Here is a 21454-nt window from a genome sequence, read left to right as displayed (position 1 = left end):
TGGAAATTACTCTGTATTATTGCATTCCATCATTCTAAATGTTACGTGCAAGTCTTTTTGCAAGCGTTTCATTTATACTTAAATAACTTAAGGCTATCTGGATCTCAGTCTTGGTGGGTTTTTGTGATTGAGTGAGGAAGAATTTTGTTGTATGAATAGAATACAAGGAAATCAGTGGGAGAATGAGATTGCTGCAAAAGCCTGCATAAACTAGATGGGCCAAGTGCTCTGTTCTTAAGATAGGTGGTTCCAGATTTTTAATTTGGGATGTGCAAGGGTGTCAGAATGGAGGGTTTGCCTGCATGAAGTAAGTAGGGAGAAAACTTACTTTGCTCGACTCACTAGCAGAGCTGTTGAAATACTTTTCTCATGCAGCATTCTCACCTCTCTTGAACAGCTAGTTTTACTGAGCTGTAGAAAACTTAAAATTAAAATTGGATACAAGACAACTAAATATTAAGTTTAGTGCATTTGTTTTCTTGTAATAAACCCTTGTTGTGTTTCAGTAAAAATTGGAAGTGGATAGGTTGAGGTCAATTTTAAGAATTTGTTTATGGTAGCATAGGGGCTCCCTGGATACAGATGACCCAACTTACAGAAATCCAACTTTAAGCAGAATATTCCACATACTTTTAAAGCATTTTCAAGCTAATAATATTGAACATTTTATTGTATTCATGGGTACAGTATATATTCCATTAATTTAATAATAGGGAGAGTTAGCATGATTATTCAGGGAAATGGAAGAGTTATAATGAGTGTATAAAGAGCAATAGGACATCAGCTACAATAGAAATTGTTTGACTTATGGAGTATTTTTTGACTTATGATGCTGTATTTGGGTGAAAAACTGAGATGTTGTCTACTTGTTCAAATAACCATAAAAATCCCTGTGGAACCGTGTTAAGATCAGGGAAATTATCTTCAGTTTCCTGGTCAGTATCTACTCCTCAATCAATATCATAAAAACCCTCCCATGTTATTTTTTAGTCACTATTGCTTGTAAATTTCCTGTAAATGGAATTGAGAGAGAGCAGTGCAAGGTGATCAATATAATATTATTTTCTTGTTATAATTCTATTTGATCTTTGTTTTTAATGTAGGTAATGAGCCTGTCTCCAGCCCCTCTGTCTTTGTTAATCAAAGCTGCATCCATTCTAACCGAGGACATGTATGGAGACATACAGCCTGCAGCATGGGAGCTTCTACTCAGTGTGGATGAACACATGGCTGCTGCAGCTGGTAATGTCAATCTCATTGTGACACGTACAGCCAATACTATACCTCAAAAAATAGGAAGTTTTAGAAGTTGCTTTTTATAGAATGTGTTGTTTATTGGTGATTTCCTTATAGTGTTCTTTCTACATTGATGTGACAGTATTGATATGCCACATAACTCAAACTGGACAGCAGAAAGTTCTTCATTGCTGACAATTTTATGTGCCTTTAGCTGGTTTTGAGGAAATAATGGTATAAAATCTATTGCCTTATTATTGTGCTATAATTCTGTGCAGTAAGACCAGTGTGTTACTTGCAGTAAATTCAGTAAATTGGCAGGTATGATTTGTAAGTAAATATTTACTCCCTTTTGGTTAGAAAAATCATACTACAATTTTCCAGTAATTTGTTACATTAAGATAATAAGTTTGGGGATGGGTTAATTTTATATGCATTTACAAAAGGCATTGTTTAAGTTTAAAATTATTGATAGAATATATAAAATCCCCATTTGGCATTTGGGAATCTTTGTACTATCAACTATTATTTTGACCAAATAATAAATGTCAATAATTTCTTTTTTAATTCTGCCAGCCAATATCCAGGGGATTATTGATGTCCAGTTTATTCACAATTGAGTTGTAAATACAAGTGTAACAAATAGTTTAAAAAGATTAGCAAGAAAGTAAATTACATGGAATTGAGGTTCATTATGTATTTTCATGAAAGTAAATGCTATGAATAACTTGAAGAAATTTAGTTTTTTTTGTCATAGTATGTTGTTATGGCAATGGTAAATTAGAACTATTCTCAGGTTGCTCAGTTCCTGCTTTCAACGTGGACAGTGCCTCAAGTCAATTCAGAATTTTGGGATCTTTTTTCTGGAATTTATTGATAGAGCATTGGAATACACTAAAAATAAAACATAGAGGAACAACAAATATAATTAAGTGAAAAACTGTGTAACAACATATATTCTAGTATGAGAATAGGACAAGGTTATACAGTATATCTCAAGTGGATGAAAGTACTTAAAAAAATTGATGTGTACAAAGGGAGTATAAAAGCCCATTTATAGGAAAGTGGAAATCAAATTATAAGTGTGAATTACTTTGTAAAGTGAATATGGTACTTTTCTGAATTCTGAAAGGATTTTATAATATAGAATGAGGAAGTATTTTTCACCCCATCCAAGCAAGTAAGACCTCAAGAGGAGGCTTGAAGAAGGCCAAATTTAAAACTAATCTGCAAGAAATTTTGTTTAATTGTTTGGGCAAATAATCTATTAATGGGCAAGAGACTTAATGGATTCAAGTGATGCTGGTTCATAGAAATGCAAACCATATAGATTTACCAAAGAAAAAATATTTTGGGGAAATATTAAGAGTAATTTCAAACCTGGCAAGGAACTCCTTTTATTCATGGTATGTGGGCATCATTGCCAAGAGATTTATCACCTATTCCCACTTCCCGATGAGATGATGTTGGTGAGTCATCACAGTCCGTGTTGAACAGCAGGGTTGTTACGCATCTTAAAACAGATGGTGTGTGACTTGGAGGAGGACTTGGTGTGTTAGGTGTCAAGCAATCACTTCTGTTGGCCTTCTGGGTGAGGGAGGTCACAGGTTTGAGGTGGTCCGTCAAAGGAGTTTTGTTCAGTTGTTGTATGGGGTCATGGAGTAAACAAGCAGTGCAGTTTTAATTGTAGGTGAATGTGGAGTTGAATATAATTTGAGGTGCCTATCAAGCAGAGATGATCGTCATTCAAGACAAAATACCCAGCTTGACTGGTAGACCATCCTTCATCCTAAACAGTTACTACTTCCAGGAAACCACCAGTGGCTACAATTTAGCCTCCTACAAAGTTAAATCCTGCAATGTAGGGGACAGGAGTGCTTCGCTTCCAGATGAGCTCAATGCTTTCTATGCTCGCTTTGACCACCAGAACAGGGAGGAACCGTCCTGCACCCCATGTCTCCTGATGATCCTTTGGTCTCAGTTTCTGAAAATGACGTGCGCGCTGCCTTCAAAAGAGGGAATCCAAGGAAAGCATCTGGTCTGAACAGAGGACCTGGTCGAGTACTAAAAATCTGTGCTGACAAACTAGCTAGTGTATTCACAGATATCTTCAACCTCTCACTCCTGCAGTGTGTGGTACCCACCTGTTTCAAGCAGACTTCAATCGTACCAGTGCACAAGAAGACTGTGGTAACCTGTCTAAATGATTATTGCTCACTGGCACTTACATCCACAGTGGTGAAGTGTTTTAAGAGGCTGGTATTGAAGCATATCAGCACCTGTCTGAATGGTGACTTGGATGTGCTCCAATTACCGACTGAAGCAACAGGTCCACAGCAAATTCTATCTCATTGGCTCTTCACATAAGCCTGGAATAGCATAGATGAATATATCAGGAAGCTGTTTATCGATTACAACTCGGCATTTAACACCATCATCCCCTAAAAACTAATCAGTAAATTCCAAGACCTAGGCCTCAAGAGCTCCTTGTGCAATTGGATCCTGGATTTCCTCACTTGTAGACTCCAGTCATTTTGAATTGGCAAAAACATCTTCTCCACAATCTCCATCAGCACAGGAGTAGCACAGGGAGATGTACTTTGCCTCCTGCTCTGCTCACTTTACAACTGTGACTGTGTGGCTAAGTACAGTTCCAGCTCCAACACCATATGCAAGTTTGCTGATGACACCACTGTTATAGGCTGTATGAAAGGGACTGACAAATCAGCGTAGAGGAGGGAAATTGAAAACTTGGTTGAGTGGTGTAAAAACAACAACCTCTCACTCAATGTTAATAAGACCAAGGAATTGATTGTAGACTTCAGGAGAGGGAAACCGGAGATCCATGAGCCAGTAATCAGAGGTGGAGAGGGTCAGTAACTTTAAATTCTTGGGTGTCACTATCTCAGAGGGCCTATCGGGGATGCATCATATAAATACTATTGTGAAGAAAGCACGACAGCACCTCTACTTTCTCGGTAATCTGTGGAGATTTGGCATATCATTGAAAACCTTGGCAAACTCCTATAGATGTGTAGTGGAAAGTGTGCTGACTGGCTAGAATACAGCCTAGTATGGGAGCACCAATGGCTTTGGATGGATAATCCTACACAAGGTAGTGGATTTGGCCCAGTACATCACAGGTTAAACCCTCCCAACCATCAAGCACATCTGTGTGAAGTTGCTGTAGAAAAGCAGCATCCATCATCAAAGATCGTCACCAACCAAGCCATGCTCTTTTCTCACTGCTACCATCAGATAGAAAGTACAAGCGCTTCAGGATTCGCACCACCAGGTACAAAAACAGTTCTACCCCTCAACCATTGGACTCTTGAACAAAATGGGATAACTACATTCATTTAAGGACTCTGTCGTATTGTTATTTCATGCTCATTATTTATTGTTATTTATTTATATCTGTATTTGCCCAATTTGTTTACTGATGTTTACAGTTACAGTTCTATAGGTTTGCTAAGTATGCCTGCAGAAAATGAATCTCAGGATTGTATGTGGTGACATGTATGTACGCTGATAATAAATTTTACTTCGAACTTTGTATTGACTGTAAAATGCATGACAGTCACTCGCCCAGTCAATGTCATTTTCCCTTGTTAGTTTGCCTCACTGATCTGAAAAGAAATCAGGGATGGTGACAGAAGAATCGGGGATGCTAGCTGTTAATTATATTTCTTTGAGTATGACTACATCAGGTTGTGGTTTGATTAATGTGTGCGATATTCCTCCCAGTTTTGGCACCAGGGCTTTTTATATGTCATTATTTCTGAATCTACTATTGATGCCAGGTGATGAGTCTCCTGTCTGTTTTCACCATGCTAACTGTTTCCAGCATTCTGTTTGGCTTATTGCTAGCTTGCTCTCCATGTGGTCCTATTGCTTCTGGTGTTAACTTCCCAGTTTTGAATTGCTGAAGTATGTTTTTTCACTTGAATATTCAAAACTGAATGCACAACAGATGGCCTCCCTTCGGATTCTGCAGGTCTCTAGTCACTTTGGATTGGATCTTCAGATCCCATTTCCCCTCATCACGAGGAGCAGGCTCAAGTGGAAAATATTGAGTTTGTTGGGAAACTGAAAAGGTACACCGGAGATTTGGCAATCAGAGCACTGAGGGGGCAGCTAGAAAGTAGGGAGTGGACTAGCAAGAACAATGCCCTTTGTGCCTTTAAATATTTCAGTATCTTGTTACATGTGGTTGAGGCTAAGTAGAGTGCTGGGCAAACGTCTTAGGCACATATATAAAGCTGGGATGCCCAAGATTTTTGCACAGTACTGTAGCAATTTTATGTATTACATTGCACTACTGCTGCAAAAAAAACAAATGACATGTGAGTTGCTATAATTCCTGATTCTGATGTAGGTCTCTATTGTGGACTGAGAGTGGGAAGGAGCCAGAGAGAAGGGAATCATGGTTGGGAAAAGGAGGAGAGAGCAGGAGGCACTAGAGAGATATTCAGTAATGATCAATAAACCAATTGTTTGGAACCGAATGACCCTGCCTGTTATCTCAGGGCTGGGGTTGTCTCCACCCACACCGCCCACTGCCCTTGCAACTCCTTCTCTACCACCTGTCCCATACCCCTCTCATGGCGCTCCACCCCTGACATTCCCAACAGCCTTTGCTCCCACCAGATTTACAAACTTGCTCTCTGCTCCACATTGACAAATACAGTACTGTGCGAAAGTCTTCGGCAACTGAGTTATATACTGTACGTGCTTAAGAATTTTACACAGTGCTATATGTTTCTCATGGCTGGCTCTTGGAAATGATTTGGATGGTAAATGTGTCCGTTCTTGCTAAGATCTTGACCACCACACCTCAGCTCATTGATTGTCATATTACCTATGATACAGCAGAAACTGTATTTGAGAAGGTATTTGATTATGAGCTACATAGGATATTGTGAATGTTTTTATGTATATTATATTTTCCCCTTTTTACAGCTGCTATGTTTTTGTTGTGTGCGGTAAAAGTTCCTGATGCTGTATCTGATATGGTGATGTCGGAATTTCACCATCCAGAAGCAGTACAACGAATCAATGCTATTGTGAAATTTAACACACTCTGGAGATTCAGATACCAAGTCTGGCCACGGATGGAAGAAGGTGCACAACAGATCTTTAAGGTAAGCTTTGCAGGAATAAGTGTACACTTAGGAGTAACTCTGCTCTTGTCTCTATTGCTTCCTCAGTATAAAAGCATCTACTGTTTAAGAAGAGAGAGAAGCAAAAGACTGGTAATTATAGGCCAATTAGCCTGACCGGTGGTTGGCAAAATGTTTAAGTCCATTATTAAGGATGGAGTTTTGGGATATTTGGAGGCACACAATAAAGTAGGACAAACTTTACATGATTTCCTTAAGGGAAAATCTTACCTGACAAATCTGTTAGATTTCTTTGAGGAAACAACAGGCAGAATAGACAAGTGAGTGTCATTGGATATTGTTTACTTGAATTTGTCCGGATGTCACATATGAGGTTGCTAAACAAGAGCCCATGGTATTACACTAAAGATACTAGCATAGCATAGTGTCTGCTTGGTTGCCAGGACTAAAAGAACTAGAATATAAAAGAATGGGTGTCATGATGAGGCTTCATAAGGCATTGATCAGACAACATATGGAATATTGTGAGCTGCTTTGGGCTCCATATCTAAGAAAGAATGTACTGTCATTGGAGAGGGTCCAGGGGAGTTTCACAAGAATGGTTCTGGGAGTGAAAGGGTTAATATTTGAGCAGTGTTTGATACCTTTGGGCTTGCACTTGCTGGAGTTTAGAAGAATGATGGGGGAGATCTCACCTAAACCGACCAAATATTGAAAGGCTTAGACAGTGTGGATGTGGAGAGGATGTTCACAGTAGTTTGAGAGTCTAGTACCAAAAAGCACATTGTTCTGGCTTCTAGAGGTACAATTCATCTGTATGCAGTTCACTTTGTGCATAAGCTGATTTTTTTGTATCATTTTCTGTGTGGGTTAATTTGGATTTTGTTTTAAAGCACACGGTGGAAAGACCTCCATCCCCTTTTTATTTGCTCTTGAAACAGCAATATCTGTGATTCTTAGATTTTCAGTGCACAAGTGTAAAGGATAATTAAATAATTTTTTCTCCAGATATGATGCAGTGCAAAAAAAACACAATAAGTATGCGAACACAATAATAATAATAAAACAAAATCAATATAAATACATAAGATAGCTTATACACATAGATTGGTTGCATGTCCATAAAGAGATGCTGGACACAGAAGTGTGTACATAAGATGACTGACAGGAAATGACAAAGTAGTGGTGGTTGGGGCATGGAGGGGTGGGCTAGTGGGGGAGATGTCGATCAGCCTTACTAATTGAAGAAACTGCTTTTGAGTCTGGTGGTCCTGGCATGCATGCTATGTAGCCTCCTCCTTGATGGGAATGGATCAGACAGTCCATGGGTAGGATCCTTCATGATATTACTGGTCCATTTGGTTGGACATTGATAATGTAGAATGCTGCTAGTCAGTTTCCCTTGCTTATTGGGAAGACGGATGGTGGGGGAGCTATGTGGCCTTGGTTGTAGTAAGGGCTGGGCCTCAAGCTGCGGGCTTGCCTGCTGCAGCAGTCCAAGAGAGGAGATACCGGAGGCGATGTAGTTCAGCATCCATACTAGGTTGAGGGCTGGCCCTTTCTGTGGGTGCTGCTCTCCAGAGTTCAATCGGTGGAATGACAGTCTTAACTGCATGCTGCGTATGTTCTCGGCGGACTGCTGAGAACTGCATGTTCTTGCCAATAACACCCATGTACCATCATTTTACAGAACAAGTCATTCAGGGTCTTGGGCTATATACCTTTAGTGTGACTGTATGTTTACTTGCTATCTTATATGCGCTATATGTGCCTTGATCTGTGTATGACCGTTGGTACTGTGTTTTGCACCTTGGTCTGGAGTAACGCTGTTTCATTTGGCTGTATCTGTGGGTATTAATGTTTGATTAAATGATAATTTAACTTGAACTTGAACTTTTCCGTCAAGCTTCTGTATATATGTCCTTGATCGTGGCTAAGCTAGGGCCAGTAATGTGTTGGACAGTTTTGACTACCCATTGAAAAGCCTTCCTGTCTACCACAGTGCGGTTTCCATATCATGGAGTGATACAGCTTGTCAGGATGCTCTCTACTGCACGTCTGTAGAATGATGCATGTATGTGTATAATCTAGTTCTCTTCAGCCTCCTTAGAAAGTAGAGTTGTTGTTGAGCTTTCTCTGATCTCATCCATGTATAAAACTAGGACTTCCAAGGTGTCTCTATATTTTTCGGCTAAAGATTGCCTGGGCTATGTTCATGGTGCCTTGATTGTGTTTGTCACTTTCTCCAAGTTCTGCTCTCATTCCATGCTCTCACATTGAGCACAATTAGCGATTATCTTTCTTTATCTCACCCACCTCATCAGATTATGTTCAATGGATAATCCTCTACCCCCCCCCCCCCCCCCCAGATATGATGACACAAAGGAATTTGTTTTCCTCTCTTTTTCCAGCCTTCCAATGGGATGAACATGTTAGTTCACTCTGGTATCGCTATAAATATCATCTTCCATGCACATGGCATCCACTTATGGAAATACTGGAGAAGTAACGCCTGGCCTTTTATCACCTCCCTGCTTACCTCTCAGGTCCCAAATGCTAGTTCCAGATGAAACAACAATTTATTTGTATTTCTTTCAGTTCCATTGCAGTCACTGCTTGTGGTGAGGTTTCCAACAGTGGGTAGGCAAAATACAGTTTAGGTAGCTTCTTCATGCAAAGTCTCCATTAGATTCATTTACCATAAAGTTGGGCTTTCAGTATTTTAATCCTCTGCTGCTGCTCATACTTTCCCTTTGGCTTCCAGAACGTTCTAATGAAATACATTTAATGAGATACTTGCACTGCTCCAAATTTCCAATGTTTTTGTACCATAATCATTTTTGTAAATGTTGAGTGGTAGACTTGTCAAGTCACCTATTAGCGTCTGTGAATTCCGTTCAGGTAATTTCAGGGCGATGGACAGCAGGGTCTACAATGTTCATCCCTCACAGATGCTGCCTAGCCTGTTCACCCGTATACTTGCCTTTCAATGTTGTAATCCAGCTGTGTTCGCTATGTTAGATTAGTCAATTCTGACTCTGCTTCTGTTCCACTAATGGCCATGTTTTCGCTACAAACATATTTATGAATTCATAATTAATATGAAACACTTGATGTTAAATTTTTTTAAACTTTCCTAATATGGCACTTGCTGTAAAATTGTTTTTAACAATGCTGAAGGATCGTGGTAGGCATTTTCCTGAAAGCCATTGGAATAAAAACAATTGCAGTAGTATTTCTACACAGTGTTAGTGCAAATCCTTGTACATTGGAATAAAACATTTTGATCTTGTTGAAATTTAGAATTTTGTATTTGATAGACTGAAGAATTTCAAGTACACTTATCAGTGGTCTTTTATGTTATTGTGTTTAAGATTCCACCTCCAAGCATAAACTTCACATTACCTTCTCCAATTTTGGGTATGCCATCTATACCGATGTTTGATCCCCCTTGGGTTCCCCAGAGCACAGGACGTGTACAGGACCCAATCAGTGAAGATCAATCTGTAAGTGTTTGCTTTCTAAAGTTCAAAATTCAAAGTAGGTGTATTATCAAATTACATGTATATCACCATATATAACCCTGAGATTCATTTTCTTGCAGACATACTTAATAAATCCAGAATAGTATGATAACCGTAATAGAAACAATGGAAGACCACACCAAATGGGTGTACAACTAGTATGCAAAAGACAATTGTGCAAATATAAAAAGAAACAAATAATAATAATAATTATTATTAAGTACTGAGAACATGATATGAAGAGCCTTTGAAAGTGAATCTATAGATTGTGGAAACATTTCAGTGATGGAGCAAGTGAAGTTGAGTGAAGTTATCACCTCAGGCTCAAGAACCTGATGATTGAGAGTTAATAATTGTTCCTGAAATTGGTGGTGTGAGATCTGAAACTCCTATATCTTCTTTCTGATGGCAGTAGCGAGAAGGAAGCATGGCTTGGGGGGTGGGAGTGGGGCTCCATGATAATGAATGCTGCTTTCCTGCAACAACACTCCATGTAAATGGGCTCAATGGTGGGAAGGGCTTTACCCATGATGAACTGGGCAGTATCCACTGCTTTTTGAAGGATTTTCCATTCAAGGGCATTGGTGTTTCCATTCCAGGCTGTAATACAGCTAGTCAATGTTCTCTCTACCACAGACACTCAGAAGTTTGGGTGTCATGCTGAATCTCCACAAACCCCTAAGGAAGTAGAGAGTCTGCCATGCTTTCCTCATAATTCTGGGCCCAGGTCCTCTGAAATAATAACACCAAGGAAGTTAAAGTCACTGACCCTCTCCACCTCTGATCCCCCGATGAAGATTGGTTCATGAAGCTCTGGTTTCTTCCTCCTGTAATCAATAATCAGCTCCCTGGTCTTGCTGACATTGAGCAATGGGTTATTGTTGTGGCATTGCTCAACCAGATTTTCAACTTCCCTCCCATATACTGATTCGTCACCACCTTTGATTCGACCTATGATAATGGTGTCATCAGCAAATCTGAAAATGGCATTGGAGCTCTGCTTAGCAACACAGCCATAAGTGCAATGTGAGTAGAGCAGGGGGCTAAGCACACAGCGTTGTGGTGCACCTGTGCTGAGGGGGATTGTGGAGGGGATGCTGTTGTCAATTTGAACTCACTGGGGTCTGCAAGTGAGGAAATCGATTCAATTGCACAATAAGGTACTAAGGCCAAGGTCTTGAAGATTATTGATTAGTAAATAGTGTTTCATAAAAAGTTTCTTATTCATACATGTAACTAACCTTCAGACAGATCTATCAAGTAATAAAGTCAATAATGTTTATGAACCAGACAAGAATCAAGATCATTATATATACAGATCCAATCTGCAAGATCTGGCAGACTTGGGACTTGGGAGGGGTTTTGGACAATGTGAACACGAGATTCTGTTTCAAAAAAGAGTAGTTAACTAGATTGACAATGAAATGTATTTGTTTAAATCAATACTCCCTGGCCATGGGTTTATGAACTCTTTGACCTAAATGTGATGGCAAAACGCATGGCCTGATGCAGGACAGAAAATGGTTACTTTACTGAATATTACTTAAATTATGTGTGGCGAATGAGGGTGAATACAGTATGTACATAACAGTGTTATGTCCATGAAAAGTTTGTTACCTAAGAACTATGTGAGAAAGAACAGTTGCCTAAATAGTGTGATTAGGAACAAAATGGCCTTTAATATTTGTTCTTCTTGAGTATATTCCACATTAAAGGCAGTTTTAGCTGGGGTTACCAGTGTTCCAAGGTGTTTGCAAGATAACAATTCTTGCACTCTGTTTTCCATGTGTGTCTCTAAAGCTCTAGCGTAATTATGAAGGAAACTTGAAGCATATCCTTGAATCATTTTCTCTGTTTGCTGGTGATCTCTTTCATTGACTGAGAATGGAATTAAGAGTCTGTTTTTGGTAGTCTGGTGTCAAATATATGAATGACATGGCCTGAACAACATTACTGAATGTAACTAGGATATGAAAGCACCTCAGTTTGCTTATTCTTCCAGTGAACTTGGAGAATTTTGTAGATGTTTTATCAAGTGATACTTTCTCAGTGCCTTGAGATGCTTACTGTAGTCCAGGTCTCAAATAATGTGGGAGGGCAGGGATCACTGCTGTCTACTTGACCAAGTGTTGTTTTGGGTCTTGGGTCCTAACACTCTTGGAGTTTTAGTACAGCATGGCAACAGACCCTTCAGTCCAACAGGTTCATGCTAATCAGGATTCCCAACTAAAATCGTCCCATTTGCCTATATCCTTCTAAACTTGTCCTATTCAAGAATGTATTAAATGTTGGTAATGTACCTGTTTCATCCACTTCCTCCGATAGCTCATTCCATTTACTAACCACCCTCTGGTGGGAAAGGTTTATATCCCTAAACCTATGTCTTTTAGTTCTAGATTCCCCAATCCCAGGAGAAAGTTTGTGTGCATTCACCCTCGTGATTTTATAAACCTCTATAAGATCACTCCTCATTATCTTTGATATGACATCATTTTGATGGAGCAGCTCGTTAGTGCTCTTAACTATTTAGCAAAGGAGTTGACATTCTATTGAATACTGCTTTAAAACCAATGTTCTCACGTACTTTCCCCACTTATGGGCATGCTGATGATTTCCCGTCACTCTCCCATCCTCACACTATACCTCTGCACCATTTGGGATTGGCACAATGGGCCAAAACAAAACTGGCATGGACGTGGTGGGCAGAAGTGCCTGTTTCTCTGCTCTACGACCTTGTCATGGTCGAACTCTGCTCCACTGTTGTCAGGTAGGAAAATGCAATGACTTTTCATGCAATTTTTCTTGTGTTGTTTTAAATGAAAATAAATTAATAGCAAAAGGCATGTAGCATATTTGCCTTCAACAGTTGGGGTGTTGAGTATAAAAGTCAGGAAGTCATACCACAGCTGTATAAAACTGTGGTTGGGCCACATTTGGTGTATTGTGTCCAGTTTTGGGCGCAGGATTTGGAAAAGAGGTTTTACCAAAATGTTGCCTGAATTAAAGAGTATTAGCTATAAGGAGAAGTTGCACTAACTTAATTGTTTTCCCTGAAGCGTCAGAGGCTGGGGGGGGGGGGGCTGATTCCTGATAGATATATGTGTGGTTATACTGTACTGTATGGTTAGATCTATGTATGATTATACTGTACTGTATGGTTAGATGTATGTATGGTTATAGAGTCTTGTTAGTCTTTTTTCCCAAAAGTTAGAGAGTACAACTTCCAGGTAAGAGGGTGGGGAGGGAGTGTAAAGGAGAGTTATGAGACATTTTTTAAACACAGACAGAGTTAGTATCTGGAATGTTCTGCTCAGGAAGGTACTGGAAGCAGATATGATAACAGTGTTTAAGAGGCATTTTGACTGGCACGTGAACAGACAGGGAATGGAGAGGTGTAGAGCATATGCAGACAAGTGAAATTTGTTTCAATTGGCATTATGGTCAGCATAGACTCTGTAGGCTGAAAGGCCTGTTCCTGTGCTGTGCAATTCTATAATCAATGAAATACTGAAAATTATTGATACGTTCTAGAATTGGCTTATGTGCAGAATGATTTGTATTAATATCCTTAACTTACGATCTGTTACAGAAATCCTTTTCGGCTCGTGCAGTTTCCCGATCTCATCAGCGAGCAGAGCATATTCTGAAGAACTTGCAGCAGGAGGAGGAGAAGAAGCGACTGGGTAGAGAAGCCAGCTTAATCACAGCCATTCCCATCACACAAGAAGCATGCTATGAACCCATTAACACTCCACCACCAGAAATGGAGGAGGAAGGTAACATCTGTTCAAATCATGAACCAGTTCTTCAGTGATGTTTTGGAAAAAGAAGGCATTAAAAATTGTAATTCTCTCATTATGAAAGATCAGAGTACAGCTACACTACTGTGCCTGGTTTCAATATGTCTCATATAATGGCTGAAAAATAAGAAAAAATGCGTAGGCTTGAAAGCTAAATTGTCTTTGTTTAGCACAATAATCTCTCAAATGGTAAAACATTATGAGGTCATTGAATTGTAGTATTCAAAATCAAGACCAGATTAGAGTCTATCTTTGTAGAATAAACTTTATGGTGGACAAGGGAGAGGCCCAGAGGATTTAGTATATCTTATGGTGATGTGGAGCCAGTTGAGAAACCGCAAGTTTTATCTTTCCAGAAGGTCATTAACGTCTTAAAAACAAGCTCCTGGCTTGCAGAATGATTGAAGATTTGTTTCCAATGAATTCAAGAACTTTCAGAATGTTTCCTTTCTCTGAATTGCTAGGCAGAGTTTTTTTGTTCACTTCTTTCCCCCAGAATCCATGAACTTATGTGCTGAGTGTATGGATTATCATAGAATTATAATCTATATACTACTAAAACTCTCATGTTCTGTCTGTCAGTTTGTCTGTTTGTGGCCTCCAATTAGTGCAAACGGTGCATTACAGCGGCACTCTTTTTGGCTAAATTGAATTAAAATGCGCTAATTTACAGAACGCAGACAAAGTTCAGGGTTATACATTTGTATAAAATTGCTCATTCACAAAAATCAGCAGGCTCCCTTTCACCCAAGAGCCGATCTGCCATCATGGAAATCGGGACGCGACAGCCCGACGCATGTGCACAGCCAGCCTCAGCAGCGACACCTACCAGAGCAAAAGGGCAGGGCAGCTCTATTTCGAGGGGTGACATTCTGCTAATCACCATCAACATGTACAGGATTGGGACAGATCTAACTGCCACCCATCAATAAGAAATAATTAAATCTTATTGTAATTATGTACTTCAAGACACCCATGAAACTCTTCGCTGCAGTCAGAGGACAGCGGTGACTATATCATGTCCATTTAGGAGAGCGCGAACCACATCATCAAGAATAATCAGAATCCTTTGGTGTTACTGCTTCGTATCTTTTATCCAGCATTACGGTAAAAACAATGGTCAGCCTAATTATGCCGCGTGGAAAGGGAAGGAGGACATTATGGTCAAGAGATGACGCCAAACATTGTCGGGAGGTGGCAAGGAGAGAGAGAGAACAAGAATCGGATGAGGCCAGGGCCGCATGACTCCAGGAACAAAGAGTCAGGACAAAAAAAAGGATAAGAGAAGAAGAGACAGAGGAGGAGAGGCATGCACGTCTCCAGGATCAGAGACAAACAACAACAGCAGAAGAGCTGAAGAGACGGGGGATGAAAGGACTACACGTCTCCTGAATGACAACGAGAGGTATGAGGGTGGCAGATAAACCAGAAATGATGCCATTAAAAGTGTCCTTCGTTAAACGAGGAGGAGCTATATTTGCTTCGCTACATGTCGTTCTTCTTTAATAAACTGAGGTTTTCCCCTTCAGTTTCCATAGCAAAGTGATACCAATAGCATTCAGGAAAATTTAATGTTCATTCTGGTCACATCAGACTACACTACCCTTCTCTCAAAGGGTGCCCTAACGGGTCACCCCACTGTCTAGTTTGCTCATAAATAAATATATTAAGGCAGAGTGAATTTTAAGTTTTCTTAATGTTTTAATATCTTTATATTTGGTTTGTACCCTAATCTTATGCATTCCAATCTTTATTTAAAATTCCATATAATATTTAAAAGCTTGAGTACAAATTGTGCCTTTTCCTCCTTGGCACACTCATTGTTAGACTTCTTTAAATTGGTTGGCTAGACAAACAGCTTGAGAATATTGCAGTCGCTGAGTACCAGGAATTGAGGCTGACTTTCCTCTACTACATTTCTGTGATTTCTGACATGACAAATAAATCGTATGTGAGACCCTCAGACTCTGCCATGGATGAGGCAGAACTTGGTGAAGTGGGTGTGTGGGTTGCTGGGATTGCTGTATACTCTATTCTGTTTGAATTTGGCCTCCTTGTGCTCCCCTTGGGAGAGATCTGAACTCCCCAATGTTTCTCTGCAAGCCCAAGCAGTCGTGCGCCATGGGTTCTCATGATTTCGTCAGGATGCAACATGTCTTTGAAGAAGTGTGAAAATTTCATTAGAAGTGTTTTCCCTGAAGGATCTTTTACCATGGTAAAGCTTAGAGTGGAGTCCAGTGTTGTGCCCACTGGAGCTGGTTGAATGTGATCAGAATCCTGACGTTGCTTGGGAAAGGGTGTTTGATTTAGTACTTGATCTATCCTATCTGAACTAATCTCTTAGTCCCTTTATTCCCTCTAGGTCTAACTACATAGCTGCCAGCTGAGTGTTCAAATTAGTGTTTTTTTTTATTCCAGGCCTGTGAGCATTACAATTCTGAAGCGTAGTCACCAGTAATATTTTCATACTGCTGGTCCCCAGATATCATTGGACTTCATTTACATCCACAGTAAAAAGAGTTATTATTACTTTGTAACGTGTCAGTAATGGTTGACAAAACTTTAATTTAGCAAAATTATTTTTGAGAAAAATCAGAAAAAAACTGAATAACTATCATCATCTGTTACCACTAAAGTGAATATACAAACGTACAAATAAATGTGTATTGCTTTTTGTAAGAATCTGTTAAACACACAAGAAACATTATGAACGGATGTGTTGTGATCATACCTTAAAGATGTGCATTTTAATGTACTTACTAGTTTATGAGTCAGAACTTTTGACTTTCTTTCGCAGTTGAGGATGCTGCAAACTTAGCTTCCCGTCGGCTGTCTGTTAGTCCATCCTGCACGTCCAGTACCTCCCATAGAAATTACTCATTCCGCCGAGGCTCTGTGTGGTCAGTGCGATCAGCGGTCAGTGCTGAAGGTAAGCGGCAGCCACCAGTTAACTTGTGGGTGACCAGGAAATAGCTGCATTATTGCTCGTCCTTGTGTGCAAAGATCTTAAATCTTTTAATTCTTCAGTTCTTTCAATTATGGTCTTGTTGAGATTTGTTAGTATCTGTTTTATGTGCAGATGAGGAAGATGCAACAGAGAACACTCCAACACATCATGTATTGCAGCCTCCTCAAGCTGTATTTCCTGCATGCATTTGTGCCACTGTGCTCCCGATTGTTCACCTCATGGAGGATGGAGAAGTACGAGAAGATGGTGTGGCAGGTACCTTTTATCATACCTTGGTTAGCTACTCGTTTGGTTTTGAAGCAAACAGGTTTTTAATTTCTTATTAGAACTATTAAAGTTTGTAGAAATTAATATTTTAAACTCCACACCTAACATCATTAAATACTTATCAGTTGGTAGCACTCTTGCATTTGAGTTAGTTGGTTATGAATTATGGACTTCCACAGAATTCATCAAAAAAAAATTGGCAGATGCTGGAAATATGTCCTGTGTCCTAATTCAACTCCTCCTGTGGACAGATTGTCAGAAATTTAAGATTAACCGCCCTGTTTTAGCTAACATTATCACCTTTTGTGAAATTCAGTGTCCTTCGGTCTTCACCCCATCATTCCTTTTTCATTCTCTCTATCCCTTCCCCGACTCTGCAATTTGAAACATGTTTGACTTCTAGCTTTCTCTAGTTAAAGTTCAGATTTATTGTTATAATAAGTATACATTAACAAGATGTAAATGCCATGAAAATGAGCTTTTTGCAGCAGCAGCGTGGTATATTATAAGATGAGGACAAATGTACGTGAACATAAATTTAAATTAACACAGCGCATGTGTGTCTATATATGTGTGTGTGTGTGTGTGTATATAAAAGGTCCTCCAGGATGTTGCTTTCATTACTGGACGTTATTCTGGATAGGCTGAGTTTGTTTTCTCTAGAATGAGGGAGGATGAAATATATAAGATTATGAAAGACATAGACAGGGTAGATATTCAAAGTCCTTTCCCCACAGTAGGGGTCTCAAAAACTTCATGTGCTCTGAGTACAGTAGCAACCACATCCATTTGAACAGCAATGTCTTTCAAACTCTCTTCTGTGTTTTCCTGCTGAAGTGCATGAGCTCAGATGTTTACATATTTCATTCCATTCCATATTATATTGCATTTCCTGTGTCCGTTTTAACCCGTGTGTATTCCCTGAAGCCTTTTTGCATCTTCTTCACAGCCTGCATTGCCACCTATTTCTCCCTGACCAACTGAGTATTTCCAGTATTTTCTGTTACAATTTGACACAATGACAAGGTGCTGAGGTACTGTTTTATCATGACAATGGTGTTTCCCAGATGAGGTGTTAAAACTTTTCTTTTAGGTAGAAGTAAAGACTCCCGTAGACTATTACATAGAAAAACAAAGCATTTATTCCTGATGTACTGGCCAAAATTTATTTTAAAATCAATACCACAGAAGTTTCTATGATATGAAACTGTTGTTTGTGGGATTTAATTGTGCATTAGTTTGGTTGTTGCATTTCTTTCCTACAGCAATAACATTTCTTGAAAAGTACTCATTTTAAGCTCAGAGGAACACAAGAATGGTGAAGAACATTTCATAAATGTCTTTTGTTTCTGTAATCACTTGATTATCACTATTTCTATATTATGCCAGGGATTTTATTTCATTCATAATGTCTTCAAATCTTAAGATACTTGCTACGTTTTCTTAATGAAACCTTTTACTTTTATTTCCAAGAAGTTTAAAATGCCTTAAAGACAGCAGCATTTATTTCTATCAAACTATCTTATTTTTTACCATTGTTGCATCCTCTATTTAAAATAACTTTACAAATCTTCAGTGATGGAGAGAACCTTTCTATTTGGCAATGTGGATTTCAAAAAAAATGTGCGACAGGTGAATTATTGCCCATCAGTAATGATGGAAAGCATCAAGTTGGATAAGTCTCCGGTACCAGACGAGATGTACCCCAGGCTACTGTGGGAGGTGAGGGAGGAGATTGCTGAGCATCTGGCGATGATCTTTGCATCATCAATGGGGATGGGAGAGGTTCCAATTGGGAGGCGAGGGAGGAGATTGCTGAGCATCTAGCGATGATCTTTGCATCATCAATGGGGTTGGGAGAGGTTCCGGAGGATTAGAGGGTTGCGGATGTTGTTCCATTATTCAAGAAAGGGAGTAGAGATAGCCCAGGAAATTATAGACCAGTGAGTCTTACTTCAGTGGTTGATAAGTTGATGGAGAAGATCCTGAGAGGCAGGATTAATGAACATTTGGAGAGGTATAATATGATTAGGAATAGTCAGCATGGGTTTGTGAAAGGCAGGTCATGCCTTACGAGCCTGATTGAATTTTTTGAGGATGTGACTAAACACATAGAGCAGTAGATGTAATGTATATGGATTTCAGCAAGGCATTTGATAAGGTACCCCATGCAAGGCTTATTGGGAAAGTAAGGAGACATGGGATCCAGGGGGAAATTGCTTTATGGATCCAAGAACTGGCTTGCCCACAGAAGGCAAAGAACAGTTGTAGACAGGAAATGGTTATCACAGGAGAGCCCAACTTTAAATGCATGGATGGAAATTACAATGGACATTTACAAAATGGATGGAGAAGTAACAGCATCTGTTAATCATAAGTTGGAACAATTTGATTCACACTGGGAAAAATGGTTTAACTACATAACACCTCATAGGCCTGATTTTATTCTTACAAATCAATGAATATGTTGTAAAAGAATGATCACTCCCTACTTGTACATAGTTTTCTCCTTTTGCTTGTTCTTTTTTCCTCTCTTTTCTATAGTGTATACCTCAGATAAATATTATTTGGAGATTTGTGGCATATATGACTGTATCTGAAATACATCTTATGGAAAGGTTTGATGATGAACTTCAATAAAAAATAAATTACAAAAAGTAAATTTAAAAGAAAAGAAAATGTTGCAAGTCCAAACGCAAGGCATTCCCACTTAACACGGTCAACAGCCTTCGTAATTGGATGTGCCAATGTGTTTTGTTTAAGAAGTAATAGTGATAAAATTATAATTTTTATTGTTAATGTTAGTCGGTGTGATATTTTTCTTTTTTTCAGTGAGTGCAGTAGCCCAGCAGGTATTGTGGAACTGTTTGATTGAAGACCCCGCACTTGTTCTTCGCCATTTTCTGGAGAAGCTCACCATCAGTAACCGTCAGGTTAAAATTAAGATTTGTAACGTATTTTGTATCAATTTTGGGTTGTTTCTCATAATCCTAGCAACTATTTATAATTATTAACCAATTTAATTTTGGGCAATAAACTGGATATTTAAAATAAAACTATTCTTGTTAATGGCCACAAAGTATTGACGATACTATAGGAAGGATGTAGTTGCACTAGAGAAAGTGCAGAGGAGATTCACCAGCATGTTGTCTGGATTGGAGAATTGTTATGGGAAGGGACTGGATAGGCTGGGTTTGTTTTTCCTGGAGCAAAGGTGGCTTAAGGATGACCTGATAAACGTATATGTAATTATAGGAGGTATAGATGGAGTAGATAATCAGAATCTATTCTAGAAGTATACAAAACAACAGGACAGTGTCTCAACTCAGCTACTTTTCAGAATCAGCTACACCTTTAGCAGAGCATTTGAAACTCCGTTGCAAAACTGGCATCTAGACAACAATATTGAAAATAGCCTACCTACTTCCCATTGACAAAAATAGGATGTCCATTCTGAATAGTTGCCATATGATCAGCCTATTTTCAGTCATTACCAAAGAGACAGAGGGTAACATTTTACCCATAGTAATCTCACTGCTCTGCAGTTTGTCATGCTTCATCCTTTTGGCTGCAGATGTCATGGCAGCCTTGGACCAAAGAACTGAATTCTCAATGTGAGTTGAGAGCAACTACCCTTGATATCATGTTAGTATTACACAGTCCTAATAACACTGAAGTCAATGGGAAACAGTACCCATGAGATGAAATATTGTTTTACATGTAGGAAGACGGATTAAGTACTTAGAAGTCATTTATCCCAGCCACAGAATGTGATATTGGCGTTTCTCAGGTTCAGCATCATAAGATTAGAAAAAGGGATGTTAATTGAGGATTGCAGGACATTCAGTTCTGTTTGCAACAGCTTATCAAATGAAGCAGTCTACACTTGAATGCAGCAAGACCTGGACACAATATTCAGGCAGGGTCTGAAATTATGCCCTAAAGTGCCAGTCAATGGTGGTTTGCATCATGGACAATTCTAACTGCTTTCCCTTAATATTCAATGTCATCACTGTTGTTGAATGCCACATCCTGGGAGTCACCACTGACAAGAAATTCAACTGGACCAGTCAATTATAATTGGACAGTTCAAGTGCTGCATATCCAGTAGGCTCACTACCCAACTCCCCAAATCCCTCCTAAAAGGGAATGGTCAGGAGTCTGATGATTTGTTCTCTACTTGCAGTGAGTACAGATCTAACAACACATAAGAAGCTCAACATTATCCAGAGCAAAGCAACCTGCTTGATTAGCACCACATCTGCTACCCTGAAAGTTTATTTCTTCTATCACTACATCACTGTCAGTGTACTGGATGCATTGAAAAGTGCATTAAATTTATACATCTCAGTCAAACAACTCTGACAGCACTTCCGAGTCCAACAATCTTTATTGACAAAGACAGAGCACAGCTGGTATGTGAGAGCATCATCATATGCCACTTCACCTTCGATTCACATGTGGTCCTGACTTGAAAAAGCATCAGTGATGGATCTGAATCTTGGAACTCATTACCCAATAGCATCAAGCACCTTT

At 39.3% G+C, this 21454-nt stretch overlaps 1 protein-coding gene across 1 annotated transcript in view; it reads left to right on the top strand.

Annotated features, from left to right (window-relative positions):
* Nucleotides 1–21454, top strand: part of LOC140198605 (protein unc-80 homolog) — a 227770-nt gene that overhangs the window by 134491 nt on the left and 71825 nt on the right. The window contains 7 exon segments of the mRNA XM_072259605.1: nucleotides 1104–1242; nucleotides 6199–6380; nucleotides 9734–9865; nucleotides 13473–13659; nucleotides 16481–16612; nucleotides 16763–16906; nucleotides 19751–19851. Coding sequence (XP_072115706.1) covers nucleotides 1104–1242; nucleotides 6199–6380; nucleotides 9734–9865; nucleotides 13473–13659; nucleotides 16481–16612; nucleotides 16763–16906; nucleotides 19751–19851 — 1017 coding nt within the window.

The sequence above is a fragment of the Mobula birostris genome, chromosome 6 (assembly GCF_030028105.1).
Source record: "Mobula birostris isolate sMobBir1 chromosome 6, sMobBir1.hap1, whole genome shotgun sequence".
NCBI lineage: Eukaryota > Metazoa > Chordata > Chondrichthyes > Myliobatiformes > Myliobatidae > Mobula > Mobula birostris.
This window is presented reverse-complemented; position numbering and strand designations above follow the sequence as displayed.